The 27259-nt window shown below is 42.3% G+C and overlaps 1 protein-coding gene across 1 annotated transcript; it reads left to right on the plus strand.

Moving 5' to 3' along the window:
* Positions 1–16866: 16866 nt before the first annotated feature.
* Positions 16867–18369, plus strand: LOC130077237 (zinc finger BED domain-containing protein 4-like). Its single transcript, XM_056242405.1, has 2 exons — positions 16867–17067; positions 17375–18369. The coding sequence occupies exons 1-2, from the start codon at positions 16971–16973 to the stop codon at positions 18367–18369; spliced, it is 1092 nt and encodes a 363-aa protein (XP_056098380.1). The 5' UTR covers positions 16867–16970.
* The last annotated feature ends 8890 nt before the right edge of the window (positions 18370–27259 follow it).

Raw genomic sequence — 27259 nt, forward strand, 5'->3', positions numbered from 1 at the left:
TGTATGCGAGAGTAGGCGGCTACAGGGAGAGGAGGAGTGAAAAAAGTGCAGGCAAGACGGACAGATCGCTCTTCTCGCAGTGGGTCTGACACCTGTGAGATCAAAGGCGGATATCGCGGGATTCACGGGATTTACGCTCGTGCACGGTGTTGCTAATAAACTGGATGTAATTTAAGTTCTGTTGCTTTTATATGAAAATAAATATAATTAACTAGACACTTAGTACTTGTTATTTAATTACATTCCAAATACGTGTTTATCAATCATTTTTTCTTTAATATAGTCATGTCAAGTCAAGTCAAGTCACATTTATTTATATAGCGCTTTTCACAATACAGATTGCATCAAAGCAGCTTCACAGTGATAACATGAAAGTAGTACAACACAGTTCAATAATATTGTTGAATATTAAATATCCCCAACTAAGCAAGCCAAAAGCAAGGCGACAGTGGCAAGGAACCAAAACTCCATCAGATTGGATGGAGAAAAAAAACCTTGGGAGAACCCAGGCTAGTCAGGGGCCAGTTCTCCTCTGGCTAACAATCATAGGGTTTTAAAGAAGCTTTACAGTAAGTCCATATCAGAGAGTACCTGGAAAAAATACATTTAGTCATGTGTTTTTATATAATTTTTTTAATAAAAATAAATGACATCACATAACCCATATCGCACTGTCAGAGAGTTTGGGAATATTCACACATAACGTAGCTATACACATAAAACATGATATCAGAGTTTTAAAATCAAACATTTTAAAAGAGAGCAATACATCACGGTTGTTTAAACCAATGATCATTAAGCTGTGTCGTCAGCAAGTCGTTTCCCATCATGCTTTTGATCAGCGCAGTCGGTGGACTGGTAATAGGGCGCAGAGATATCACGCAACACCTGAAATCCCCCAACTTTCATCAACATACAGGCGTGACCTGCACTGAGCATCTTCGCTTTTGGATTGTGTTGAGTTTGAGAAGTTAAAGCTTTCGGGTGTTGCATGATATCTCTGCGCCCAAGTAGCTGTGCTTAATCTAGTCTTAATCTGCATTGCTATTTGTACTCGTTGTGGATACGCAGGCCACAAGAAGTAATTCTTTGTTCCCTTTCGTCCTGGGAACTCCGACGTGTCGTCGGGGAGTTCCCTGACGAATTGGGATCACGCTAGGGAGCCTAATTACCTCTGATAGAATTAAAAACGAGCCAATAAAAATTGGCATGCAATCTTTGCATTCCGTGAGCCGCCTACAAACGCGGATATAAAAGCGGAAGTAAAACATTGCATAGACGCTTTTTGCTTCGGAGCCTCTCAGAGCTTACCTGCTGTTCTGAAGTTTGGAACGAGCTTGGAGAAGAAACGTTTGGTGTGCTGGTGTGACGGTGCTTCAGTATTTCTCGTCTCAAGTGCAGCACGCGGTTGCAGTTTCCGGCGGTGTCTGCGGCGGTGGTCCCTCGGCGCTTCGGCACTGGAGAGCAGTTTCTTTTTTGTTTTTTGCTAAAAGAGCTCCACGGTGTGTTCGCGTCCTTTTCAGGATGTCGACTCGCCCGTGCGTTTCTGGATGCGGTCGACTTCTCCCTCAGGCTGATGGCCACAAACACTGCTTTACGTGTCTGGGCTTAGCACACGCTGAAGCGGCGTTTGTGGATGAGTCATGCTCTCATTGCGGGAGTATGACTCTCGCGATGCTACGTTCGAGACTGAGATCCCTGAAACATGGGGGAGTCCCTTCAGAGAATCTCCGGTCTAGTTCGTCTGCTGGTTCAGTTCAGCAGACGGCTACTTCGGTGATTCCTGTTGGTGAGCGAATGAGGATTACTGTGAGAAACGCGACAGGTGGAAGATCCTGTCGGGCGCCTCACACCTCTAGTTGCACGCTGCCATCGGCGCTTCCGGTGGAGCGGCCGGAGCCCCCTCGGGCGGTTCCGGTTGTCTCCTTCGGTGCGCCACCTGAGGATCAGATGTCGATCGCGGCATCGGAGGAAGAGCGGTCATCTTCTGGCGAAGACTCTACGGTGCTGCCCCCTTCGGGTGTGGTGGCGTCGGTGGAGCCTAACCCGGAAATGGCCGCTATGCTCGAACGGGCGGCCGCGAATGTCTGGCTTGCGTGGAACCCTCCACCGGGTCCCGAACCTTCGCGGCTAGATGATTGGTGTCTCGGAGCGGGTCGTGCTGTTGCCCCACGACCCCACTTCCAGTGGCTACATTGCCACTGGAGCCGGGTCCCGGCCTTCCACCTCGCTGCCCCTCCGCGGGTACGCCGGTGGTTCGGGTGGGCTTATTGGGTCGGTACCTGGAAGCCTGGCTAGCGCTTCCGGGTCCGTCCCGATGGCTTATCCGCACTATTCGGCTCGGCTATGCAATTCAATTTGCACGCCGGCCTCCCAGGTTCAGGGGCATCCACTTCACCCGTGTGCGGTCAGTGGATGCCCCTGTCCTGCGGAAAAAGATCGATGTCCTGCTGGCGAAGGACGCGATCGAGTCGGTCCCTCCTGCCGAGATGAGGTCCGGGTTTTACAGCCCCTACTTCATTGTACCCAAGAAAGGCGGTGGGTTACGACCAATCCTGGACCTGCGAGTTTTGAATCGGGCCCTGCACAAACTCCCGTTCAAGATTTCTCACGCAGAAGCGCATTTTCGAATGCATCCGTCCCCAGGATTGGTTTGCAGCGATCGACCTGAAGGACGCGTACTTTCACGTCTCGATTCTTCCTCGACACAGACCATTTCTACGGTTTGCTTTCGAGGGTCGAGCGTATCAGTACAAAGTCCTACCCTTCGGGCTGGCCCTGTCGCCCCGCGTCTTCACGAAAGTCGTGGAGGCGGCCATTGTTCCCATGAGAGAACAAGGCGTTCGCATTCTCAACTATCTCGACGACTGGCTCATTCTGGCTCACTCGCGAGATGTGTTGTGCGATCACAGGGACATGGTGCTTCGGCACCTCAGCCGGTTGGGGCTTCAGGTCAACTGGGACAAGAGCAAACTCTGCCCCGTGCAGAGGATCTCTTATCTCGGTATGGAGTTGGACTCGGTCGCCCAGACTGCGCGCCTCACGGAGGAGCGCGTCCAGTCAGTGCTCACCTGCCTCAGGTCTTTTCGAGGCAGGACAGCGGTTCCACTGAAACAATTTCAGAGGCTCCTGGGGCATATGGCAGCCGCAGCCGCAGTAACGCCGCTCGGCCTGTTACATATGAGACCGCTCCAGCACTGGCTTCACGATCGAGTCCCGAGGTGGGCGTGGCAGAGCGGCACGTTCCGGGTCAAAGTAACCCCGCACTGTCGCCAAACCTTCTCCCCGTGGTCGGATCCTGTGTTTCTACGGGCCGGAGTGCCCCTAGTCCAGGTTTCCAGGCATGCTGTGGTTTTCACAGATGCCTCTGCCATGGGGTGGGGGGCCACGTACAAAGGGCATGCAATCTCGGGTCTGTGGACGGGGCCCCAGCTGCATTGGCATATCAACTGCCTAGAGTTGCAAGCAGTACGCTTGGCTTTGTGCCGCCTCAAGGGGCTTCTCAAAGACAAGCACGTACTGGTCCGTACGGAAAGCACTGCGACCGTTGCGTACATCAACCGACAAGGTGGTCTACGCTCCCGTCGTATGTCGCGACTCGCCTCCCACCTCCTCCTATGGAGTCAGAAGCATCTGAGGTCGCTTCGCGCCACTCATGTTCCAGGGGAGCTCAACCGTGTGGCAGACGAGCTTTCACGGTTGCCTCCCCTGCCAGGAGAATGGCGACTCCATCCCCAGGCGGTTCAGCTGATCTGGAGTGTTTTCGGAGTCGCACAGGTAGACCTGTTTGCCTCTACGGACACGACCCATTGCCAGTGGTTTTACTCCCTGTCCGAGGGGACCCTCGGCACTGACGCCCTGGCTCACAGCTGGCCCCGGGGCCTAGTACGCAAGTATGCGTTTCCCCCAGTGAGCCTTCTTGCACAGACACTGTGCAAGGTCAGGGAGGACGAGGAGCAGGTCCTGTTAGTGGCGCCGTATTGGGCCACCAGGACTTGGTTCACGGAACTCATGCTCCTCACGACAGCCCCTCCTTGGCCGATTCCTCTGAGGAAGGACCTCCTTTCTCAGAGACGGGGCACTCTATGGCACCCGCGTCCAGACCTCTGGAAACTCCATGTCTGGTCCCTGGACGGGACGCGGAGGTTCTAGGTGATCTACCACAGGCAGTGGTACACACTATCACTTCTGCTAGAGCCCCCTCTACGAGGCGCCTCTATGCGTTGAAGTGGAACCTATTCGTCGAGTGGTGTTCCTCTCACCAGGAGGACCCCCGAACTTGCCCGATTAGAGTCATGCTTTCCTTCCTACAAGATGGGTTGGAGCGAAGGCTGTCTCCCTCCACCCTCAAAGTGTATGTTGCCGCAATAGCTGCACATCACGATGTAGTAGAAGGTAAGTCCGTGGGGAAGCACGACCTGATCATCAGATTCCTCAAGGGTGCTAGGAGGTTAAATCCACCTCGTGTTTTGCGCTCTGTACCCTCTTGGGACCTAGCTCTGGTACTGAGAGCTCTTCAAAGTCCTCCCTTTGAGCCCTTGCTGACAGTGGAGCTGAATATCCTGTCCATTAAGACAGCGCTCCTGTTGGCATTGGCCTCTTTTAAGAGGGTTGGGGATCTGCAGGCTTTTTCGGTCGACGAATCATGCCTAGAGTTCGGGCCGGGCCTTTCTCGCGTGATATTGAGACCCCGGCCCGGATATGTGCCCAAGATTCCTACCACTCCCTTCGTGGATCAGGTAGTGAACCTGCAAGCGCTGCCCCAGGAGGAGGCAGACCCAGCCCTAGCTTTTCTCTGTCCAGTCCGCGCCCTGCGGGTTTACTCTGACAGAACGCAAAGCTTCAGGACCTCAGATCAGCTCTTTGTCTGTTACGGAGGCCAGCAGAAGGGGAAGGCCGTCTCCAAGCAGAGGTTAGCTCACTGGTTAGTGGATGCTATCACCCAAGCGTATGAAGCTACGGGTGAGCCTTGTCCTCCCAGGTTGCGTGCTCACTCTACGAGAGGTGTTGCCACCTCCTGGGCATTGGCTCAAGGCGCCTCGCTGGCAGACATTTGTAGAGCTGCGGGCTGGGCGACACCAAACACGTTCGCTAGGTTCTATAGCCTACGTGTGGAACCTGTTTCCTCCCGAGTACTCGCTACGGCCAGTGGTGAGAGGGAATAGGTTGTGTCGGCTTGCTACGCCACTCCGTGCCTCAGCCGGATACGTGCGTCTTTCGCTCCGTTGGCGCCCTACGTGGTTAGCCTCGTGAGTTCCTCCATCACCCCTTCGGTGCCAGGTGTGGCGGACCGCCGGCGCCAGGTCTACTACCTCTAAGGGAGTTGTTGTGTAGACTGGGTGTTATGTCCAGTGGTCTCTTCGGTGACCCATTATGCCACGTGCAGTCCAGCCGTGTCTTCCCCTTGACAGACTCGTTCTGTCGTCCCTGTTGAGTACGCTCAACAGGGACGACATTTTTTGATTATGCGCATGCGCGAGCAGTCGGTGTTTGTGTTTGAAAGCTCCGTCGAATCAATTCATTAATCCTTGATTTTCTTTTTTACCACTCATTTATAAACAAGCACTTTCTATTTTTATATCATGGGAACTTATCCTCGATACTATTCCTTATAAAAAACAATCGGATTGCTTTGATATCGCTACTTAGACCCAACTTTGCGAATCTCGGCTACTAGCCTTTAGTCCGCTAGCATTTCACGCGTGGCCTCGCGCCTATTGACCGTCTGATTTTACACCCGTTTCACTGAAAGGATACAGGTTATATCCAGCATTTCAGTCCTAAATTACTAGTGATAATCACTAGTAATCAGCGCTTGAAACGTCACGCGCCGATGCACACAAGTCAGTGGTTAGTAACTTTTTGACTCCGACTTCGTCCACTCCGTGCGTTTCTCTGCCCAGGAGGACGCGATCATCTCTGGCATCATTCACTCCGGCACCAACCCAACACCATGGACCCTGGATGATCCCACAGCGGAAGACACGAGCCAGGACCAGAGCAAGAACCTCTCCGCCCCTCCCGGTCTTCGAGATCTCCACCCGGAACCGCTTCTCCCCTCTTCGCGAGTCGGAACGCGACGACGCCGTGATCATCGGCACTTCCATGGTCCGTCATGTCCGTGCTACCTCAGGTAAGGGTAAGGTGCGCACTCACTGCCTTCCTGGTGCTCGTGTTCTTGATGTCGCCGCACAGGTTCCCGAGATCCTGAACGGTGAAGAGCGCGTCGGAGCTGTGGTGCTTCACGCTGGAACAAACGACATCAGGCTGCGGCAGACGGAGGTTCTGAAGAAGGACTACAGGAGCCTGATCGAGGCGGTACGCAGCACAGCGCCTGAGGCAACGATCATCGTGTCTGGACCGCTTCCCACGTACCGACAAGGACAGGAAAGGTTCAGTAGATTATTTGCACTAAATGAATGGTTAATGTCATTGTGTAATGAACAAAAACTGCTCTTTGTAAATAATTGGAATCTGTTCTGGGAGCGACCTAGGCTCTACCGTGCTGATGGCCTGCACCCCAGCAGAATCGGAGCGGCTGTTCTGTCGGACAACATCTCCAAGACGTTACACACCGTATGACTAGAAAATCAAATTCCAAATCACAGTCTTTGCTGTGCCAATTTAATTGATATAAGTAGTGTAGAACATTATATAGAAACTGTGTCTATTCCTCGTTTAGTGAGGCCAAATAATAAATCCACTGTAGGATCTAGGAAAAATCTTATTGTAATTAAACCTGAAAATCTAAATATCAGTGAACAAAAACAATTTCTAAAACTAGGTCTTCTAAACATTAGATCGCTCACACCTAAGGCGGTTATTGTAAATGAAATGGTCACAGATAATAGCTTCGATGTACTTTGCCTTACTGAAACCTGGCTTAAACCAAACGAGTATTTCGGTCTAAATGAGTCTACCCCGCCAGGATACTGTTATAAGCATGAGCCCCGTCTGATCGGTCGTGGCGGCGGTGTTGCAACAATCTATAGAGATATTCTTAATGTAACTCAGAAAACAGGTCACAGGTTTAATTCGTTTGAAGTACTGGTGCTAAACGTTGCGCTCTTAGATGTAAGAAATAAATCCCTATTATCTCTAGCCTTGGCTACTGTATATAGACCTCCAGGACCATATGCTGATTTCCTAAAAGAGTTTGCAGACTTTCTCTCAGATCTATTGGTCAATGCCGATAAAGCAATAATTGTTGGAGATTTTAACATACACGTAGATAACACAAACGATGCGTTAGGGACTGCGTTTACAGATTTATTAAACTCCTTTGGGGTCAAGCAGAATGTCAGTGGTCCCACTCATCGTCTAAATCATACACTAGATTTAATTATATCATACGGAACCAATCCAACCGATATAGATATTATACCGCAAAGTGACGATCTCACCGATCATCACATGGTAACTTGTATAATACGCACTGCTGAAATTTGTCATGTTGCGCCACGTTATAGACCAGGCAGAACAATCCTTCCGACCACTATAGATAGATTCTCAAATAGCTTACCTGATCTATCTCAGCTGCTCAGTGAACCCAAACAAACAGATGAACTAGAGGAAATGACTAGCAGTTTGAGCACCATTTTCTCTAGTACATTAGATATTGTTGCACCAATTAGATCAAAAAAGGTTAGAGAGAAAACTAAAGCACCATGGTACAACAGTGCTACGCATGCTATCAAGAGAGAAACTCGTAACCTAGAGCGTAAATGGAAACAAACTAATTTAGAGGTCTTTAGAATCGCGTGGAAAGACAGTATGTCTCGTTATAAAAAAGCTCTAAAAGCAGCCAGGGCTGAGCATCTCCGCAAACTAATAGAAAATAACCAAAATAATCCAAGGTTTTTATTTAACACCGTGGCTAGACTAACAAATAAACAGACATCACCCGAGCAAATTATTCCGTTACAGTATAGCTGTAATGATTTTATGAACTACTTCAATGAGAAAATAGAAAGCATCCGAAACACAATTGTAAATGTACAATCCTCTATGGTGTCTTATGATTCAGCCTCAATTATCGCCCCTCAAGAACAACTACACCGCTTTACAACTATAGGACAGGAAGAGCTAAATAAACTTATCATTGCATCTAAACCAACAACATGTTTATTAGATCCAATACCAACTAAATTTCTGAAAGAAGTGTTACCTGTAGTGGAAGAGCCTCTTCTTAATATTATTAACTCGTCTTTATCTTTAGGTCATGTTCCAAAAATATTCAAGCTGGCAGTAATAAAACCTCTCATTAAGAAACCGCAATTAGATCCAAATAACTTAGCAAATTACAGACCGATTTCAAGTCTTCCATTTATGTCTAAAATACTAGAAAAAACTGTGTCCGCTCAATTGTGCTCTTTCATGCAAGAAAATTAGATATATGAAAAATTTCAGTCAGGATTCAGACCGCATCATAGCACAGAAACTGCGCTAGTTAAAATTACAAATGATTTACTTTTAGCTTCTGACCAAGGCTGTATCTCAATACTAGTTCTACTCGATCTTAGTGCTGCGTTTGACACTATCGATCATAAAATACTCTTGGATCGACTACAAAACTACACTGGTGTTCAGGGACAGGCATTAAGCTGGTTCAGATCGTATTTATCAGACCGTTACCATTTTGTTTGTTTAAATGGGGAAAAATCGAAGATAACGTCAGTAGACTATGGAGTGCCGCAAGGATCAGTGTTAGGCCCTCTGCTATTCTCAATATATATGCTGCCACTTGGTAATATTATAAGAAAACATGGAATTAATTTCCACTGTTATGCTGATGACACTCAATTAAATATTTCATCACGGCCAGATGAAAACACTAACTCATCAAAATTGACAGAGTGTCTTAAAGATATAAAATGCTGGATGACGCATAATTTCCTGCTACTAAATCCAGATAAAACGGAGGTATTACTTGTTGGTCCAAAAAACTATCCACAAAACCACTTACAATACAACTTTAATATAGAAGGATGTCCTGTTACTTTATCCTCTACGGTAAAAGACCTGGGAGTTATACTAGACCACAACTTGTCTTTCGAAAATCATATTTCATATGTTACAAGAACGGCCTTTTTCCATCTTAGAAACATTGCTAAATTACGTAACATGCTATCTGTTTCTGATGCAGAAAAGTTAGTTCATGCATTCATGACCTCGAGACTAGATTACTGTAATGCTTTATTAGCCGGTTGTCCTGCATCCTCAATAAACAAGCTACAGTTCGTGCAAAATGCAGCCGCTAGAGTTCTTACTAGGTCAAGAAAATATGATCATATAACACCAATTTTATCATCTCTACACTGGTTACCTATCAAGTTCCGTATCAATTACAAAGTACTATTACTGACCTATAAAGCCCTAAATGGTTTAGCTCCTGTGTATTTAATGGACCTTCTATCGCCCTACAATCCATCGCGTTCTTTAAGATCACTATATTCGAGGCTTCTGGTCATTCCTAGGATATCTAAGTCCACTAAAGGAGGGAGGGCGTTCTCACATTTAGCTCCTAAACTCTGGAATAGCCTTCCTGATATTGTCCGAGGCTCTGACTCGCTGTCCCAGTTTAAAACTAGATTAAAGACGCATCTTTTTAGCCAAGCATTTACATAATGCTTACCTTTTATTATACTGCTGAATCAGATCAAATGCATTTAATACTATAAAACTTGAAGAGACTGTAGGTTATCTGTATAGGTTGCATAGTATTTGCAGTCATTACGTTCCTGTGTATATTGCGTGAATGACGGGTGGTTGGGCAGATATTGTGTTGCGGTAGGTAGTATGCCATACGGAACCGTTGTCCACTGAAACTGCCTATTCACGCACCAGTGGGGCTCGACAGCCTTAGTCAACGGGTTGGCGCGTATGGTTGGGTTGCGGAGAGATTGTGAGATTGTGGTTAGGTCTCAGCAGCAGGAGGGACGTAGAGGTCAGTAAGCTGGGCTGAGTTGAGTGGGGGACGGAGGGGGGTGATTTTGGGACGCAAGAGTCACTGTCTTCATGTTTTGTCTTTTACGCCTGTGTTATGGAAATCATCATTATGAACAGCAGCTACGCTAATTATTTTCCCTTTGCTTTTCTGCTGTTATCTCGGGACGCGAGTCCCGAGAAAATGGCGTTCGTCAGCTCCAGTTTGTATCCAGCCTCTCACGGAGACTTCAGATGCTCCAATCACAAAGCCTATGAAGTGACGACTCAACACGGGCGATATGGACTCTCTATGGTGGACGGCACTGATCCTCAACAACTCGTCTTAAGACCGGCGTGCATACTTGGACTTCCAAAAAATACTCTAAATGTTCCGATCCAATCTGACTTGTAATGCTGCCCGAATCATGCACTGTTCCTTCGTTGGCCAGAGGAGAACTGGCCCCCCGACTGAGTCTGGTTTCTCCCAAGGTTTTTTTCTCCATTCTGTCACCTGATGGAGTTTTGGTTCCTTGCCACTGTTGCCTTGGCTTTTGGCTTGCTTAGTTGGGGACATTTAACATTTAATATTCAATAATATTATTGATCTGCCTTACGTAAGGTGGACGTTGACGCAATTTCTTTTAGAAACAAACTTTGTTATATTGTTATATTGTTTTTGTTATATTGTTTTCATGTTATCACTGTGAAGCGCTTTGATACAATCTGTATTGTAAAAAGCGCTATATAAATAAAGGTGACTTGACTTGACTTGACTTACGCTCCCTCTTCCCTTGGAGGGGACTACCTCAGGGACTGCCATATGTTTCACTATCCCCCTCGGCTAGTACATATGTGTATTCCAGGCCTTCTTCAGGCATCTGGCTTCCGCAGCATTCCCTTCCCCCTTTTACGGGTTGGGCACGCTTTCCCAGTGTTATCCAATCCACTGTGTGGGTCTTGCGGAACAGCAGTGTGACTCCCTTGCTAGCTCCCGTAATTTGTGAAACTGCTTGGGTAGCTTAGCTGGGCGCTGGAAGGGGCCAGCACCATGGCGTTTTATTAGGGATCCCAATTCGTCAGGGAACTCCCCGACGACACGTTGGAGTTCCCAGGACGAAAGGGAACGTCTCGGTTACGTATGTAACCCTCGTTCCCTGAGTACAGGGAACGGAGACGTGTCGTCCCTTCGCCATGTTGCTGTACCTTCGCGGAGGGCTGGACTCTGTTCGGCTCCTCAGCGAAAGCGTCTATGCAATGTTTTACTTCCGCTTTTATATCCGTGTTTGTAGGCGGCTCGCGGAATGCAAAGATTGCATGCCAATTTTTATTGGCTCGTTTTTAATTCTATCAGAGGTAATTAGGCTACCTAGCGTGATCCCAATTCGTCAGGGAACTCCCCGACGACACGTCTCCGTTCCCTGTACTCAGGGAACGAGGGTTACATACGTAACCGAGACGTTTTTTTTATCACTTTTATTCACGACATGCTATCCGGCAACAAAGGATTCCATTCATTATGCTAAGCTAAGCTAGCGGCAGCCAGACTAAGACAATGCATGCACTGAGACAAAAATGCGTTTGCCCACCTATCTAAATGTAGGGGAGATGGTGAAAAAGCCCCATTTAAAAAAAAAGATGGTGTGTTCTTTTAAATGATTAATCAAGTGATGATTGACAATTCGTTGTCCACATCCAGAATCACACTGTCAAAAACAAAGCAAAAAAAAAGAAAGAAGTGAAATGCATGGCAGCACAGGGTGCCAAACGTTTACGATTACTGGAAATAACAGTCAAAGACCATAAAGTCAAGTCATCCTCATTTATATAGCGCTTTTAACAATGTAGATTGTTTCAAAGCAGCTTTACAGAGATAAACATATACTTTAAGGTAACAGAGATTGGTTTGGTTTTATAGCGGTTCTCGAATAATGTTAGTTCCAGCTAAAGTTAGTTTTGATGTATTCAATTAAGTCGAAATGATCATTTGTTATTAAATTAGGGGCCGATAAGACGACACCGTTCTCTCATGTTTCCAAAACTTAAACTAAGTAACATGTTTAGACTGAAAAAAAGAGAAGGGACGAGCAGAAACACAAGACTTCCAGGCTTAGATGAAATCCATTGAAGATAAAAGAAGACAGTAAATCTCTGAAGATCTCAGCAGATCTCAGTAAAGGAGGATTAAACAACTCCACAAACAGCATTACCAGCTTCACTTATTACTAGCCAGACTGACTTTATTTCTGTCACACGTCTAAATAAGTTCTTATTGAGAATTAACAAAGGTTCAGAGGTGGATGGTTTATTGTTTCATTTGATGTTATCATAATGTAGATCAGTGTTTGCTTTAGTTGGGCTCTTGAACTGCTCTTGTTATCTGGAAGTCCGTTTTCTGGAAGTCTGAGATCATACATCGTATGATCTCAGGTGTTGACTGGGTACCCACCCACCGCTCGCCACGCTGAACCACGTGACGCAACCCTCACCACAGGTCACATATTTGGACTGCCTTCAAATTCAGGTTCAACCTGTTTCTCATGTTTCCATAACTTACAGTTCCTGCAGTTTCAACTCTAAATTGAGCCTGAAGAAAATCAAAAGTAGAGGAGAAACCTTCAACATTGATGTTAGTTGTTTTATTTTAAAAAGATAGATCATATATAAACCACATTACCTCGACCTGCAGAACTAAAATCCACATTTTGGGGAGGATCAGGTAACATTTTCAACCATTTTTCTTATTGCTACCATTGCACTGATGTCTCTCAACAATGAGCATACCAGAAGTCATCTTAAATTATTTTTTGTTAGTATAATCACAAACGTCTCTGAAATGTATTCATGTATTGATAGTATTGATGTTTCAATACTTCCCACCATTAACGATAGATATTAAAGATATCATTTGTTATCTTTTTATTTCCATGAATGCTTCCCACATACTAAAAGTTATGCATTTTTTAAATTACTATATGTTCTACATTCTCTGTTGTATTATATAATCTGGAGATTGTTTGACTAGATCAAATGTCGGAGGTTGCTTTTTTTCCTGGTTAGCAAAAGACAAGTCTATGCTGTATATCAGTCGTACACTTTTAAAAAGGTTCAGATGAAATCTAGGTCAGAGGAATATAGACTGTGTAAAATTGGATGTCACCCTCATAAAGAATCGTAAAGGTGTAAATCAAATTGCAAGCATGTTAACTTTGTGAACTGGTTCAACCGGGTCGTCAACCTGCTAGCAAAAAAAAAAAAAAAGATTTCCACTATCAGGTCTATACGGAAGCATATTGCATTCACTTGAGGAAAAAAAATCGACTCTGTTTTTCTGAATTAACGAGAGAATTTTTCATGGAAAAAAAGTTTTTGCTCTGTTTTTCTGAATTAACGAGTTAATTATCTCAGAATTACGAGATATTTTTTCACAGAAACATTTTTTTTTCTCTGTTTTTCTGAATTAATGAGAATTTTTCATGGAAAAAAAGTTTTTGCTCTGTTTTTCTGAATTAATGACTTAATTATCTCAAAATTATGAGTAACTCATTAATTCAGAAAAACAGAGTGAAATATTTTTTTTCAAGAAAAATGTATCTCATAATTCTGAGATAATTAACTCGTTAATTCAGAAAAACAGAGCAAAAACTTTTTTTTCATGAAAAATTATCTCGTAATTCTGAGATAATTAACTCGTTAATTCAGAAAAACAGAGAAAAAAAAAAAATAAATTCCATGAAAAATTATCTCATTAATTCAGAAAAACAGGGTCGATTTTTTTCCTCAAGTGAATGCAATACGCCTCCGTAAGGAGTGATTCCCAAAGGTACCCATTACATGTTTGGAAGTAAAACTGTCCTAAAATTAAAGTCTGTACAACTCTACTTCATATTAGCCATTGTTCTATGTACATTTCAAATGGTTAAATTTCAAGCACCTCCTTTATCAATAGCATTTCAACAATTGCTAGAAGACACACTAGGTGCATTTTGTTTAATATGCTAGAGGACAACTTAATGCTTAGTAATATTTGAAAGTAAAACTAAAATTAAAACAGTCTGCACAACAGAGACTGTAAATACTTAGACACAATGCTCACTGGGTATTTTATAAGATACACTTTGCTAGCACCGAGTTAGACCCACTTTTGCGTTCAGAACTGCCTTATTTCTTTGTCGCATAGATTCAACAAGGTGCAGGAAACATTCCTGAGAGTTTCTGGTCCATATTGTCATGATAGAATCACACAGTTGCTTCAGATTTGTAAGTTGCAATTCCATGCTGCGAATCTCCCGTTCCAGCACATCCCGAAGGCGCTTTTATGGATTAAAGGGATAGTTCGGCCAAAAATGATATTTAACACATGCATTACTCACCCTCAAGCCGTTCGAGATGCATATGTCAATCTTGTTTTAGACGAACACATTTTCAGTTATTTTAGAAAATGTCTTAGACCCTTCAGTGGATATAATGTGAAGCATTATTTAAAACTTTATAGATTAAAATATCTGACTTCCGGCAACGATCGACGCGCGTTCACGGGTGAACTGAGTGGAGTTTTGTTTTGCTCTGCACTCTGGCTGCGCAGGCGCGTTCGTTCTACATCACGACGGTTCCTACGCTACGTCCTACCTCGTACGCCGACTTCCATCACCCGTGAACGCGCGTCGATCGTTGCCGGAAGTCAGATATTTTCATTTATAAAGTTTTAAATATGTATATTTTTACGACAAAACCGCACGGATTACCCTCAGAAGGCCTTCGTTTATCCCCCTGGAGCCGGATGGATTACTTTTGTGAAGGATGTATGCACATTTTGGGACTTGAAGGAGGTGGACCCCATTGCTTCACATTATATCCACTGAAGGGTCTAAGACATTTTCTAAAATAACTGAAAATGTGTTCGTCTGAAACAAGATTGACATATGCATCTCGAACGGCTTGAGGGTGAGTAATGCATGTGTTAAATATCATTTTTGGCCGAACTATCCCTTTAAGATCTGGGGACTGTGGATGCTATTTGAGTATAGTGAATTCATTGTCATGTTCAAGAAACCATTTTGAGGTTTTTTTGTGTGTTTTTTTTTTGCATGACATGTTATCGTGCTGGAAGTCATCATACGAATTAACGTAAAATTGAGCGCACATGCACAACGCCCCACCCAGTCTCCTCCCACAATTAAATTAATTTAAATATGGTAATTAGTCCAATTTGGCAAAAGAAACCTGCAAGAACATGGCTAAAGCAAGCAAGAAACGAAATTTCACTGAAAATGTCTTCTGTGTGAAAGTGTAATTTATTCCTGTGATCAAAGCTGAATTTTCAGCATCATTTCTCCAGTCTTCAGTGTCACATGATCCTTCAGAAATGATTTGATGATCAAGAAACATTTTTGAGTATTATCAGTGTTGAAAACAGCTGTGCTTCTGCTTCATATTTTCGTGGAAACCGTGATATAGTATTTTCAGGATTCTTTGATGAATAAAAACTTAAATCAAACAGATATAGAAATCTTATAATCTTTTGTAACATTATAAATGCATTTACTCTCACTTTTAAACAAATTCAATGTGTCCTTGCTGAATAAAAATATTACTTTCTTTTTTATCTTTACTGACCGAATTAAAGTAACACTATGTAGTTTTCCAACCTTCATAATATATTTCCAAGACCCTTGTGATGGTACATCGACTTAAAATAAGTTAAATGACACGTCTGCCATAGCCTGACGTGGTCTGTATCGCTTTTACTGGCACTATGTAACTTCGGGTTTCGGGTAGGAACCCGTGCACAAAAAGAACTACAAAATTCGACTGCTTTACGGCATACATCACTTCCCCCACCACTTCCTCAAATTCGGACGTGAGTGACCAACCAGCGTTTGTTTTCCGTTTGCTTTTGTCATGGCCGAAGCGGTAAAAAAAAAAAAGAAGACAGAGGTTTTGTTGGAGGAGACTCGGAAGAGGAAAAGGCTGAGTGATAAAGCAAGAGGCCGGACAAGGATCAATATTGGGCCAGTGTTTACTCGCTGGCGTGAGCTTAAGGAGGAGGGGTGCCCGACCGATGCTGACTTGGCCGTAGGGCTGGGAAAAAAATCGATTTGAAATAAAAATCGAGTTGGTAGGTCAAATCGATTCACATTTTCAAAAATTCGATTTTTTAGATTTTTTTTCTCTCCCTCATCAGTATAGCATATACATTTTGCATTCGCCAAATCTTCCTTCAGAGTTTCCGTAGCACGCTCCCTACGGCGCAACCCTCTGCCACTCCCCCGACGGCAGCGTATTCATATACAAACAACAACATGGCAGAAAGAGAGCAGCTCCTTCCGAAGAAATGCTCATCGACGTCAGTAGTGTGGAGTTGGTATGGATTTACAGAATCTGATGAGGAACAGAAAATACCTCGATGCAAACTTTGTCTAAAGGCTGTTGTTGTTGCTGGTAGCAGTACGACAAATCTGTTTCAGCATTTAAAGCGAAAACATGCGGCTGAGTGGGAGAAGTGTCGCCGCCTTCGATCAGAAAACGACTCTAGTGGCGTTAGCGCTAGCACCCCGTTAGCAAAGCAAACAACTCTTCAACAAAGCTTTTCAAGCAGTGTACCGTATGAGAAGAGCGGGGCAAGGTGGAAAGCCATAACGGAGGCAATTACCCTCTACATAGCTACGGATATGCTGCCAGTTTACTCTGTTGAGAAGAGAGGGTTTAACAACTTGCTGAAAGTTTTGGACGCTCGATATACAGTACCCAGCCGCAAGTATTTCTCTGATGTTGCTCTTCCTCAGCTGTATAACAACACTCGGCAAAAGATAATAAGCGAGTTGAAGGGAATTGACTTTTACGCTGCCACTACTGACCTGTGGTCGAGCCGAACCATGCAGCCTTATATGTGTCTTACGGTTCATTATGTCAGCGAGAGCTGGGAGATGTGAAGCGTCTGTCTCCAAACGTCATATTTCCCTCAGGACCATACGGGCCAAACTATTGCACAAGAGTTAAAGGATGCTCTGAACTCCTGGGGCCTTTCAGAGGAGCGCCTTTCCTGTATGACGACCGACAGTGGCTCCAATGTAATCAGGGCTATGAAGGACAATAATTGGCCAAACCTCAAGTGCTTTGGACATCGACTGCACAATGCTGTCGGTAAGTTTGTGTGAAAATAAGTTTATATTTTTTCAACTCAACATTGTTATATGCATTTCCCCTGACTATTTTAAAAGGTAGTTTTTTGGTCAATACTACTAGTACTACACTGATTTATCTATTACCATTTAATACTATATGGTATAAGTATGGTGTTACAATAAATATGGGAAAAATACATTTCTAAAATAAAGATAAAAATAATTTGTATTTTGTACCTTAGCTGTGTGTGTAGGGAATGTTTAAAAAATGTACACTTACTAAAACTAAATATTGTTTTTGTTTTTTTGTTCTTTTTTTATTATAGTGAATGGTGTGAAAGATGAACGGATTGACCGTGCCATTGGAGTGTGTAAAAAGGCAGTTTCTGCTTTTTCATACAGTTGGAAAAAAAGACGGGACATGGCAGAGGTTCAGGCAGAGCTGGGTCTTCCTCCTCATCAACTGGTAACCGAGTCACTGACAAGATGGGGTTCGCGCCAAAAAATGATTGATCGTCTTCTCGAACAAGAGAGAGCCATCGTCCGTGTTCTGGGTGCTGATAAAAAGACCCGCCATCTTGTTCCTACATGGCAAGATCTGGAGGTTTTAGATGCCACAAATAAAGCGATCAAACCCCTTCAGGACTTTACTGACGCGTTGTCCGGAGAATCTTATGTAAGCGTTTCATACATTAAACCTGTGCTGCATCTGTTCAAAACAAGTCTCCTTCAGCGAGAAGAGAAAGATGTAGATCTCACCGCTACAATAAAAAGAAACATTATGTGCTACCTTGAACAGAAATACAGTGACCCTGAGAATGACGAGCTCCTGGACATGGCTTCTCTAATGGATCCACGGTTCCGTACCACCTACATTACCCTGGACAAGTTGGACATTGTTAAGAAAAGAGCGGTCACTGAGCTTTCTGCCCTCTGCTCAGAGGAAGAAGGTCCTACTGTACAAATATGTCAAGAAGAGAGCCCACCTAAGAAGAAAACTTTAGCTGCCTTCTTCAAGAAAGCAGCACCTGCTGCATCACTGTCCCACCAGTCAACAAAGGAGAAAATTGAAGCAGAGCTCACCTCCTACTTACTGGGTCCTGAGGTGGATCCTGACACTAACCCACTTGAGTGGTGGAAGCAGCATCAGCCCAACTTCACAAGACTCAGTCATCTGGCAAAAAAATACCTGGCCATTCCAGCAACTAGCGCCCCATCGGAGAGGGTCTTTAGTGTGGGTGGGGGTATTGTCACCTGTAACCGAGCTTGCCTCAAGCCTGCTGTAGTTGATAGGCTAATTTTCCTCGCAAAGAATGTTTAAAATGCAATTAAAATGCATTTTATGTTGTTTAAAATGCATGTTTAAAATGCATTTTTTATGGAGAGTCGAGAGTGGTGTTACTTTTCAACTGTACATGTTCAATTCCATTAAGAGTTACCTCATGATTTTTTGTTGTTTTATTAGCTCAATCCAAATACATTACAAATAATTTGGATGTTGCACAATCTTTGTTGCACACTGAACAGTGACAGTGCAATTTTGTTCATGTTGATGCACTTTAATTAAATACAATAAATCATTATTATTTTTTGTTGTTTTATTAGCTCAATCCAAATACACTACAAATAATTTGGATCTTGCACAATCTTTGTTGCACAGTGACAGTGCAATTTTGTTTATGTTGATGCACTAATTAAATACAATAAATATATATTTTCAAAATATATTTACAGTTTGCAGTTATTTTGTTTTAAATGGAAGGGGGGAAAAAAATCGAATCGAAAATCGTAAATCGAGTTTTTTATAAAAAAATCGCAGATTTTTTTTGGGGGGGAAATCGCCCAGCCCTACTTGGCCGTCATGCTGTTGGACTAGTCATTATTTCGTTTTTCTTAGTTTGTGATGTCTTTCATAAAATCATGCAACATACTCTACCTTGTCTGTGGCCATTGTTGATTCCCAAGCCGGTGCTGGATCAACAGCGAGCGTGCGCATGCGTGTGCGACAGTAGGCTGCGGTAGGCTAAATTAATTACGACAGCGCTAATGGACAACTCCGCTTCCAACCAGTAGGGCGACCGCAGAGGAAAAGTTACTTGGTGTTACTGTACTTTAATGAAGTTTATTTTTTATTCCTAGTTAAGCCAACGCTGACATTGCTAGACGGGTTGTATCAATTTGCACATGCTTTATATATGTTCTTACTTAATTGCATAATAGAATATTTTAATAAGACTCGTGTGACAAAAATATGTCAAATAATTTATCAATTACAAATTATAAGCAATGTCGACAGCTGGAGGTGCGATAGAACAATTCGTAGTGTAATGTTTGCCACTTCACTTTATTGCCTCTATGAGCAGTGGCGCCTCCAGAAATTTTTCATAGGGGTGGCCAGATTGGGCCACTTAAAATCTTGGGGTGGCACACCAAAACTATAAACCATAATTTCAGAATTTTATTCTACTTTTGTAGTAAACCGGCCTGTAGAAAACTATCAGAAAGACTTAAGGAAACTCCTACTGCTATACTTTGGTTTATTGTGTTATATTTAATGTTAGCTTACTAATGATATTAGTAGGGCCCTACTAATATATATTATATTATATATAATGATATATATTATATATATATATATGATATATATAAGGGCCCTCGCCCCGCAGCAAATTTCCAGATACTTACATAATTGTGATGAATTTAATTCTTTTTAAGTTATTATTTTGCAGTGTAAGATTACAGTTAACACCTTTAAATATTACATAAATGTACTATGAATTTTTAATAAACTTAATGAGTGTATAAATCAGCAGCAAAAAGTAATTCTTGAAAAAATCTGCACAGTCATTTTATCAAATCTAAATATGTTAATAAAAACAAATTACTATTAGTTCTCTTATAAAATTCAATCAGGCAATCATACATTTCACAATTTTATATTTATATATTAATATCAAGAATTCAGAAGTGCATATATAGCCTACACTACAAAGAAATAATATACAATTAAACTATGCTTATTTTAAATGTAATGAGCAGGCTAGGTATAACAAAATATATTGGCTTTTAATAATATTTCAGTGCGCAAACCCATGATAACATGAAAAACAGAGCGCACAGTGTGTATGCGCATCGCGGGTGCAGAATGATGTGCTCAAAGCAACATGGCGACTCTGTGTGCAGCGCTGCGCTGCATAAGTGCGTATTTAAAAGTTCACGTCACAAAGCGAAGAAATGTCGAGCGCACAAATCCTAGTGCGATTTGTTCCTTTGTTTCAGTTTTATATTCCAGTTATTGCGCGTTTGATGCCGATTCATAGTCCTTGTGATGTGTGTGATGATCTAGCAAGCACACGGTAGTGAGTTGTTTAAAAACAACAACAAACTCCAACAAAATAAAGTAATTTTATGCAAATATACAGCCTTTTATCTACAGATCGTGCATTATAATGTGAATATATCATATTGGAGAGAGTTTTACCGTGCATCCAAGAGGCGCGCGCGCTGTTTGAATATGAATGGAGAATGATTGACAGCCGCAGAGGAGGGAAAACGAGTTTCCGTATACTTAAATGGTGTAAATAGACTTCTGTCCCTCACATTAAGCTATGGAATGACTTCAGATGACTTTGTCACCCAAACTGACGTGAAAAAAGTGAGAGGCGCCGAAAAGCGCGCTGTTTGCATCCCTGCTTGTCAAAACGTGGCAAAGACGCATCAAAAAGCTGCTGTAACAGTAGCTATACTGTTAACCATTGGCACTTAAAAAGCACGTCACGACACATAATGCCCCGTCTTCTTTTACTAAAGAATATTTTTGACTTATTTATGAAATGCATAACTGATGCTACTAAAATTTATTCTGGCCATTGGGGTGGCCAGTGGGGTGGCCAGTGGGGTGGCCAGGAGTGGCCACCCCTGGCCACCCCCTGGTGGCGCCATTGACTATGAGTCGCCAACGGACAAAAATCACGACATATGTACGTACGCAAGACATGAAGTTTACTTGGAGGAACGCACATTCTTACGTTAATTTCACTGTTAGTACATCTGGCCGTGAACGTCAAAGTTGACGTATGCAGTGTTTTTGTGTGTACGCAGTGTTGATACATGAGGCCCAAGGTGTGCCAGGAAAATATACAACACACCATTACACCACCAGCAGCCTGACCCGCTGATAAAAGGCATGATGGATTCATGCTTCCATGTAGTTTACGCCAAATTCTGACCTGACCATCTGAATGTTGCAGCAGAAATTGAGACTCCTTGGTTGTACGAGTGCTTATTTGAGTTACTGTTGCCTTTCTCTCAGTTCAACCATTCTGGCCATTCTTTCTCTGACCTCTGACTTCAACAAGGCTTGAAACTAGGCAAAAAAGCTTTTCTCTTTATCAGACTATCTCTATAAACCCTAGAGATGGTTGTGTCTGAAAATCCCAGTAGATCAAAATTCCGAAATACTCAGATCAGTCCGTTTGACACCAGTGGCAATAGCACTTCAGCAGATTTGAGCATGTCTCATGGTGGCCGCGGGTCCTTAAAAAGTCTTAAAAAGTCCTAAATAAAGTTTTCCTAATAAAAGGCCTTAAAGTATTAAAATGTCTTAAATTCAGATTCGATGGGTCTTAAATATTTCTGGTCACATTACCGCTAAAATTTCTCCAGTCTGACGGACCCAATGCCCGTCAAATAACCAGTGAAGCATCGAATCGTGAGAATGATTCTGATTTTATTACATAAACAGTGATTGATAATGATAATGCAGGACTCGACATTAACGCTTGTCCGCTTGTCTGGGACAAGTGGATTTTTTGAAGGGACAGAATTTTACTTGCCCGACCGGACAAGTAGCCTAGATTAGAACATCAATAACAAACAAAAAAATATAGCTGCAAGCAGCCATTACCGGGGCCAAGCGCAAGAAGCGGCAACAGATGGCCTCATGGGTGGGAGTGGCAGATCTACTGCAGCAAAGAGCAATTAAAGACATTTTAAGATAATTTTGGCAAAATGGCTGAAAAATCATATACATTAACTAAAAGTATGATTTAATGGATTATCACTTTCGTATGGTGGCCGAGAAAGCTCAACGCGTTGCAACTGAAGAAAACGCATGCAAATAGAAGAAAACGCAAGCATGCAAACAAAAAAAACCTGCATGCAAATAGAAAAAAATGCATGCAAATAGAAAAAAAACGCATGCAAATAGAAAAAACAACCGCAAATCTTCATCAGTTTCACAACACACGTGAACTCCAAATACTCACAATATGACCCAAATACAGAAACGCGCTGCAAATAACACAGACCACAACGGAAATGTTTCCAGGGGAACCAAATAAGTGACGAACCCGGCTGGGACGTGCTGGTGCTTACAGCTTAAAATTCTACTTTATGTATTTATTTATTTTTGCAAAACATACAGAGATTATATTTTTATGACATACACCTTGTATACAATATACAAAATGTATTAACAATATGTTCAATGTCATCAGAATACAAATGAGAAAACAACAATGAGCTGAAAACTAAAATAAATAAATAAAAAAGATAGAGAAGATATTTATCTTTCATCAGTTACACTGTACAAATTGTTTCATGTTATGTTTAAATTTTCATAAAGAAAAGTTTCTTAAGCAATGTTAGGTAATGTAGGGTCCAAAGTTTTAAAGTTGAGACACACATATTTTAAAAGCTTTTTTGTAAAGTAAAAATAAAAATGTATTTGCAACCGTTATGTTGACAGCATTATATTTCTGTGGTAAGAACAGCTCTTCAGCTGATGGACGCCGTGCTGCGTTGTCATGGGAACATCCCAGGTGAAAATGATGAGGAATTACATTGTCTTTCGCTGCTCCTTCATCAAGTACGTTCCACACGGCTACATAACAGCACGCCAGAGCCCTGCTCACTCCAAAGTCCCACTTTAAGGGCTCTGCCGTCTGCCCTTCGAAGGGAGTATGGCATAGGCTCTGTATGTATGGAGTATGGCTCACAATAAGCACGTCCCAGCCGGGTTCGTCACTTATTTGGTTCCCCTGGAAACATTTACGTTGTGGTCTGTTATTTGCAGCGCGTTTCTGTATTTGGTTGTGTTGTGAACTTTTGCAGCGCATTTCTGTATTTGGAGCACACGTGTGTTGTGAAACTGATGATGATGTTTTTTTTTCTATTTGCATGCGTTTTTTTTTCTATTTGCATGTGTTTGCTTCAGTTGCATCGCGTTGAGCTCTCTCGGCCACCGTACTTTCGACCAATAGGTGGCGCAGTTACGAAATTGATGTGGTGTGGTCAGAGTGAGGTAACAATGACACTTACAAAGGTTGGTGTCAATATGTCGAGGCATTGCAGATATAAAGCCTGAATGGTCCTTTTGGCCACATGCCTCAAATATGCTGCTGCAGTATAAGAAAACGATTTCATCTATCAACACGAAATCCATAACTTTTATTCAGCACGGTCTGGAGATGATACGATTCAAATCAGTGTTAATTTCGTTGACGAAAATAACGACGAAAATTATTCGTCAACGACATTTTTTCACAGACGAAAACGAGACGATAACTAAATAAAACCTAGTTTTGAATGACAAAGACTATGACGAAAATCTATTGACATTTTCGTCAACGAATAAAAACCATACCTGTCAAGTATCCCGTTTTGGCCGGGAAAGTCCCGTATTTAACCCTTCTTTCCCGCCGTCCTCCCGTATTAGGATTTTCCCGTAAATCTCCCGTATTTTAACCTGCGTTATTGAAAAATAATAATACCCCGGGCGGAGTAAAAAAAAAACAAAAAAACATTCCCAATCTGAGCTCTGTCACTAGCCTCGCGATAACTAACGTTACAGGTACTGTAGGTGGCAGTTGTCGCGATAGTGTGTGAGGTCAGATGATGAGTGACAACGCGGGGGAAACCGGGGGGGGGGAACAAAAAAACAAACAAAAACAGAGACGGATGATGGACGCTATGACAGAGCAAGGTACTCCTGCCAAAAAACCAAAACCCTCATGTACTAAATACCGCGATCAATGGGATAGCGAATTTACTTTTCTGAAGAGGAGCAGGGGACTGACAGTCACGCGTTTTGTAAGTTTTGTAACTGCGACTTTAGCATCTCACACGGGGAAGGAATGATGTATGTCAGCACGAGAAAGGGTGTTTAGCATGGTACGAAAGATTGTTACAGAGAATAGGATGACGTTAGACAACACAGAACTGTTTGCTCTACTCTCATGTAAAATTAACCACTCTGGCCCAGCCCACAAATACACTCCTTCCAAAACAGTTAAAGTCTGCAACAAATTTGTTCAATAACTCACTAAAAGAGTAAAGAAAAGTTATGTGAAATGAAAAGAAAAACTGCAAATGAAAAGAAAAACTGTGAAAGAAAAGCAATATGAAATGAAAATAATGTGTGGAATGAAAATAAAATGTAAATGTAAAGACAAGCAATGTTAAATGAACAGAAAATATGCGCCTTTAAATAAATGCTCTGAATACCTAATGTTCCCATACATAGGCCTATTAAGACAGGTGTTATAGCCTAAATGAAAAACACACACACTTTGTATGTGTGTGTGTGTGTGTGTGTGTGTGTGTGTGTGTGTGTGTGTGTGTGTGTGTGTGTGTGTGTGTGTGTTTCATTTAGGCTAAAACACCTGTCTTAAAATGTAAGGGATACTGGAGCTTGGTTGGGGTGGTGGGACTGCTCGCAGTGGGCGCCGGAAAATTTCCCTTATTTTCAAATCCAAAACTTGACAGGTATGATAAAAACTAGACGAAAATGTTAGATAGTGACGATTTGGGAAGCGATCCGTCAGAACTGATGTCCTGCGTGTGTGGTAGATGCGCACATTTGTAGGCTACTGTAACGTGATCTACCCCGCGGTCATAAAACGTTAAAAAATGTGAACGTCTGGGAGAATGAGTAGAGCAGACATATAGATCTCTGAATAAGAGTGACGATGCAAAAAAGAGCTCTATTCGGTGCGGTTTTCTGTGCGCACACACCTAACCCGAAGCGTGCAGTCATGCACAATACACCTACAGCGCGCGAGTAGGCTACTGAATTGAGCTCTCTTTCGTGTCTGAATGGAGAAATACACAACAGTATGTCTAAATGTCCTTTTTGGAGACTATTCATGTAAACTATGCTGGTTATGTCTTAAACTGTGAGTGTGTCGGATGTGCATCAGTGCAATTGTATCCGCATGTCATTGGACATGATCCGACGTCTTAAAGTGACAGTGGCAATAAACCTAATGCGGTCCTTGTCCTTAATTTTGATCAAGCAACAAAAGAAAAAGAGAAAAGCATTCACTGTTTGTTAATAGCTTTAATAAGGATTAATTATATTTAATTCATACAAATAAATATGTCTGCTTGAAAGAATAAAGAATGATGTGTAAGTAGTTATAAGGAATGAATATATCATTCATTGTAAAGAAGACTGTGTTGTACTTTAGGAAAAGTGGTTTTATTTCATTTTAAGATATTTTTTAAGTAACAGCAGTTAAATCTGTATCTGTATTGCATGTTCAAACTTAAAAATCATTCATATTAATAGGTTAATAGATGTTTTCTCCGGGAGTATATGGGTTTGGAAATTTTAGAGAAATTCTAAATTAACGCATTACAATTGAACTAAACCCATTATATTTTAGTCGACTAAATCTACTGTAGATTTAGTCGACTAAAATGTTATTGTATTTCGTCGACTAAAACTAGACTAAAACTAAAACAATTCAGATGACTAAAATATGACTAAAACTAAATGGCATTTTAGTCAAAAGACTAAGACTAAAACTAAATCAAAATTTGCTGACAAAATTAACACTGATTCAAATTTGGTGAAAATCGGACAAACAGGCTAGGAGGAGTTCGAAAAAGTAGGTATTCAATGAAAATCAAAATGGCGAAAAGGAAGTTCATCCAAATACGTCAAACTTGGGATCTATGTTCTCGACATGACCCAAGTAATCTATTAAGACCAGTGTCAATACAATAGGCATAGTTATTCAAAAGTTATTAGCATTTTTGGAAATTTAATTGTAAATTTTGACCAACAGGTGGCGCTGTCTCAAAATCTTTTGAGTACCTTGAGGGGATGGTGCTGGTGGCAAATTCTGTGTTTCATAATGTTACAGCAATGCATTTGTTAATTATAGCATTTTACATCACAAAACTGTATTGAAGTCAACGGGAATTTCATGGTTTGTTCTATTATTGCGCCACCAAGAGGCAAAATCCCCCAAAATGTTTAATGTGTCCTCAGAATGAGCCCATACATGTGTGTGCCAAATTTGGTGAAAATATCTCAATTCACTTCTGAGTTATAGACATTTATATATGAAAAAGCAGTTAAAAATGACTGACACGTGAATTTGATTGAATTTTACTACCCCTTACTATCAGTATTTTGGCATTTGGGCAATACTTTATGGCCAGCGACCTTCGAAGATATCGGCAAATGTTATTTAAGCGCTAAATCACAACGCTACATAAACCGTAAGACGAAACCTAGCATGTTTGGTATCTGTGGACTCGGCAAGGAGTCAGGAACCGAACGAGATGACTCCCATGAAAATCAGTCAACCACACCCAGAGTTATAAGCATTTGAAAAATAATTTTTACCACTAGGTGGCGCGGTTTCGAAACTTCTCAGGCTCCTTCAAGGCATCGTACTAATGACCCATACCGAGTTTCGTAACAATTTGTTCATGCGTTCAGAAAATACAGCATTTTAGCACATAATTCAAAATGGCCGACAGCCAAAATCGCCGATCTGGAAAAATTGGATATCAACGAGACCACATTTATGATTTTTGGACAAACTAATCAGAAGTTATAAGCAAAAATAGCCATTTTTCATATCTCCAGACCAGTTGGTGGCGCTGTGCCGAAACGCAGCATGTAGCCTCAGGTCATGCTTGTGATGACATGTACCAAGTTTGGTCTGAATTCGATAAAGTATTGCGGAGATACAGTCTTAAGTCTGTTTTTGCAAGCGCTACTTAAAATTTGTTTGTACGTTTATCGAAAACGATTTGACAAATCAACTTGAATTTCATAACTTTTTATCCTCACTACCTGAAGATGATCTGGTTCAATTTTGGTGCAAATCGGACAAACCATATAGGAGGAGTTTGAAAAAGTAGTTTTTTTGGACAATTCAAAATGGCGGCCATATTTTTATGATGGAATA

The sequence above is a fragment of the Rhinichthys klamathensis genome, unplaced genomic scaffold (genome assembly GCF_029890125.1).
Source record: "Rhinichthys klamathensis goyatoka isolate OS25496 unplaced genomic scaffold, OSU_Roscu_1.1 h1tg000726l_1, whole genome shotgun sequence".
In the NCBI taxonomy this organism is placed as follows: Eukaryota; Metazoa; Chordata; class Actinopteri; order Cypriniformes; family Leuciscidae; genus Rhinichthys; species Rhinichthys klamathensis.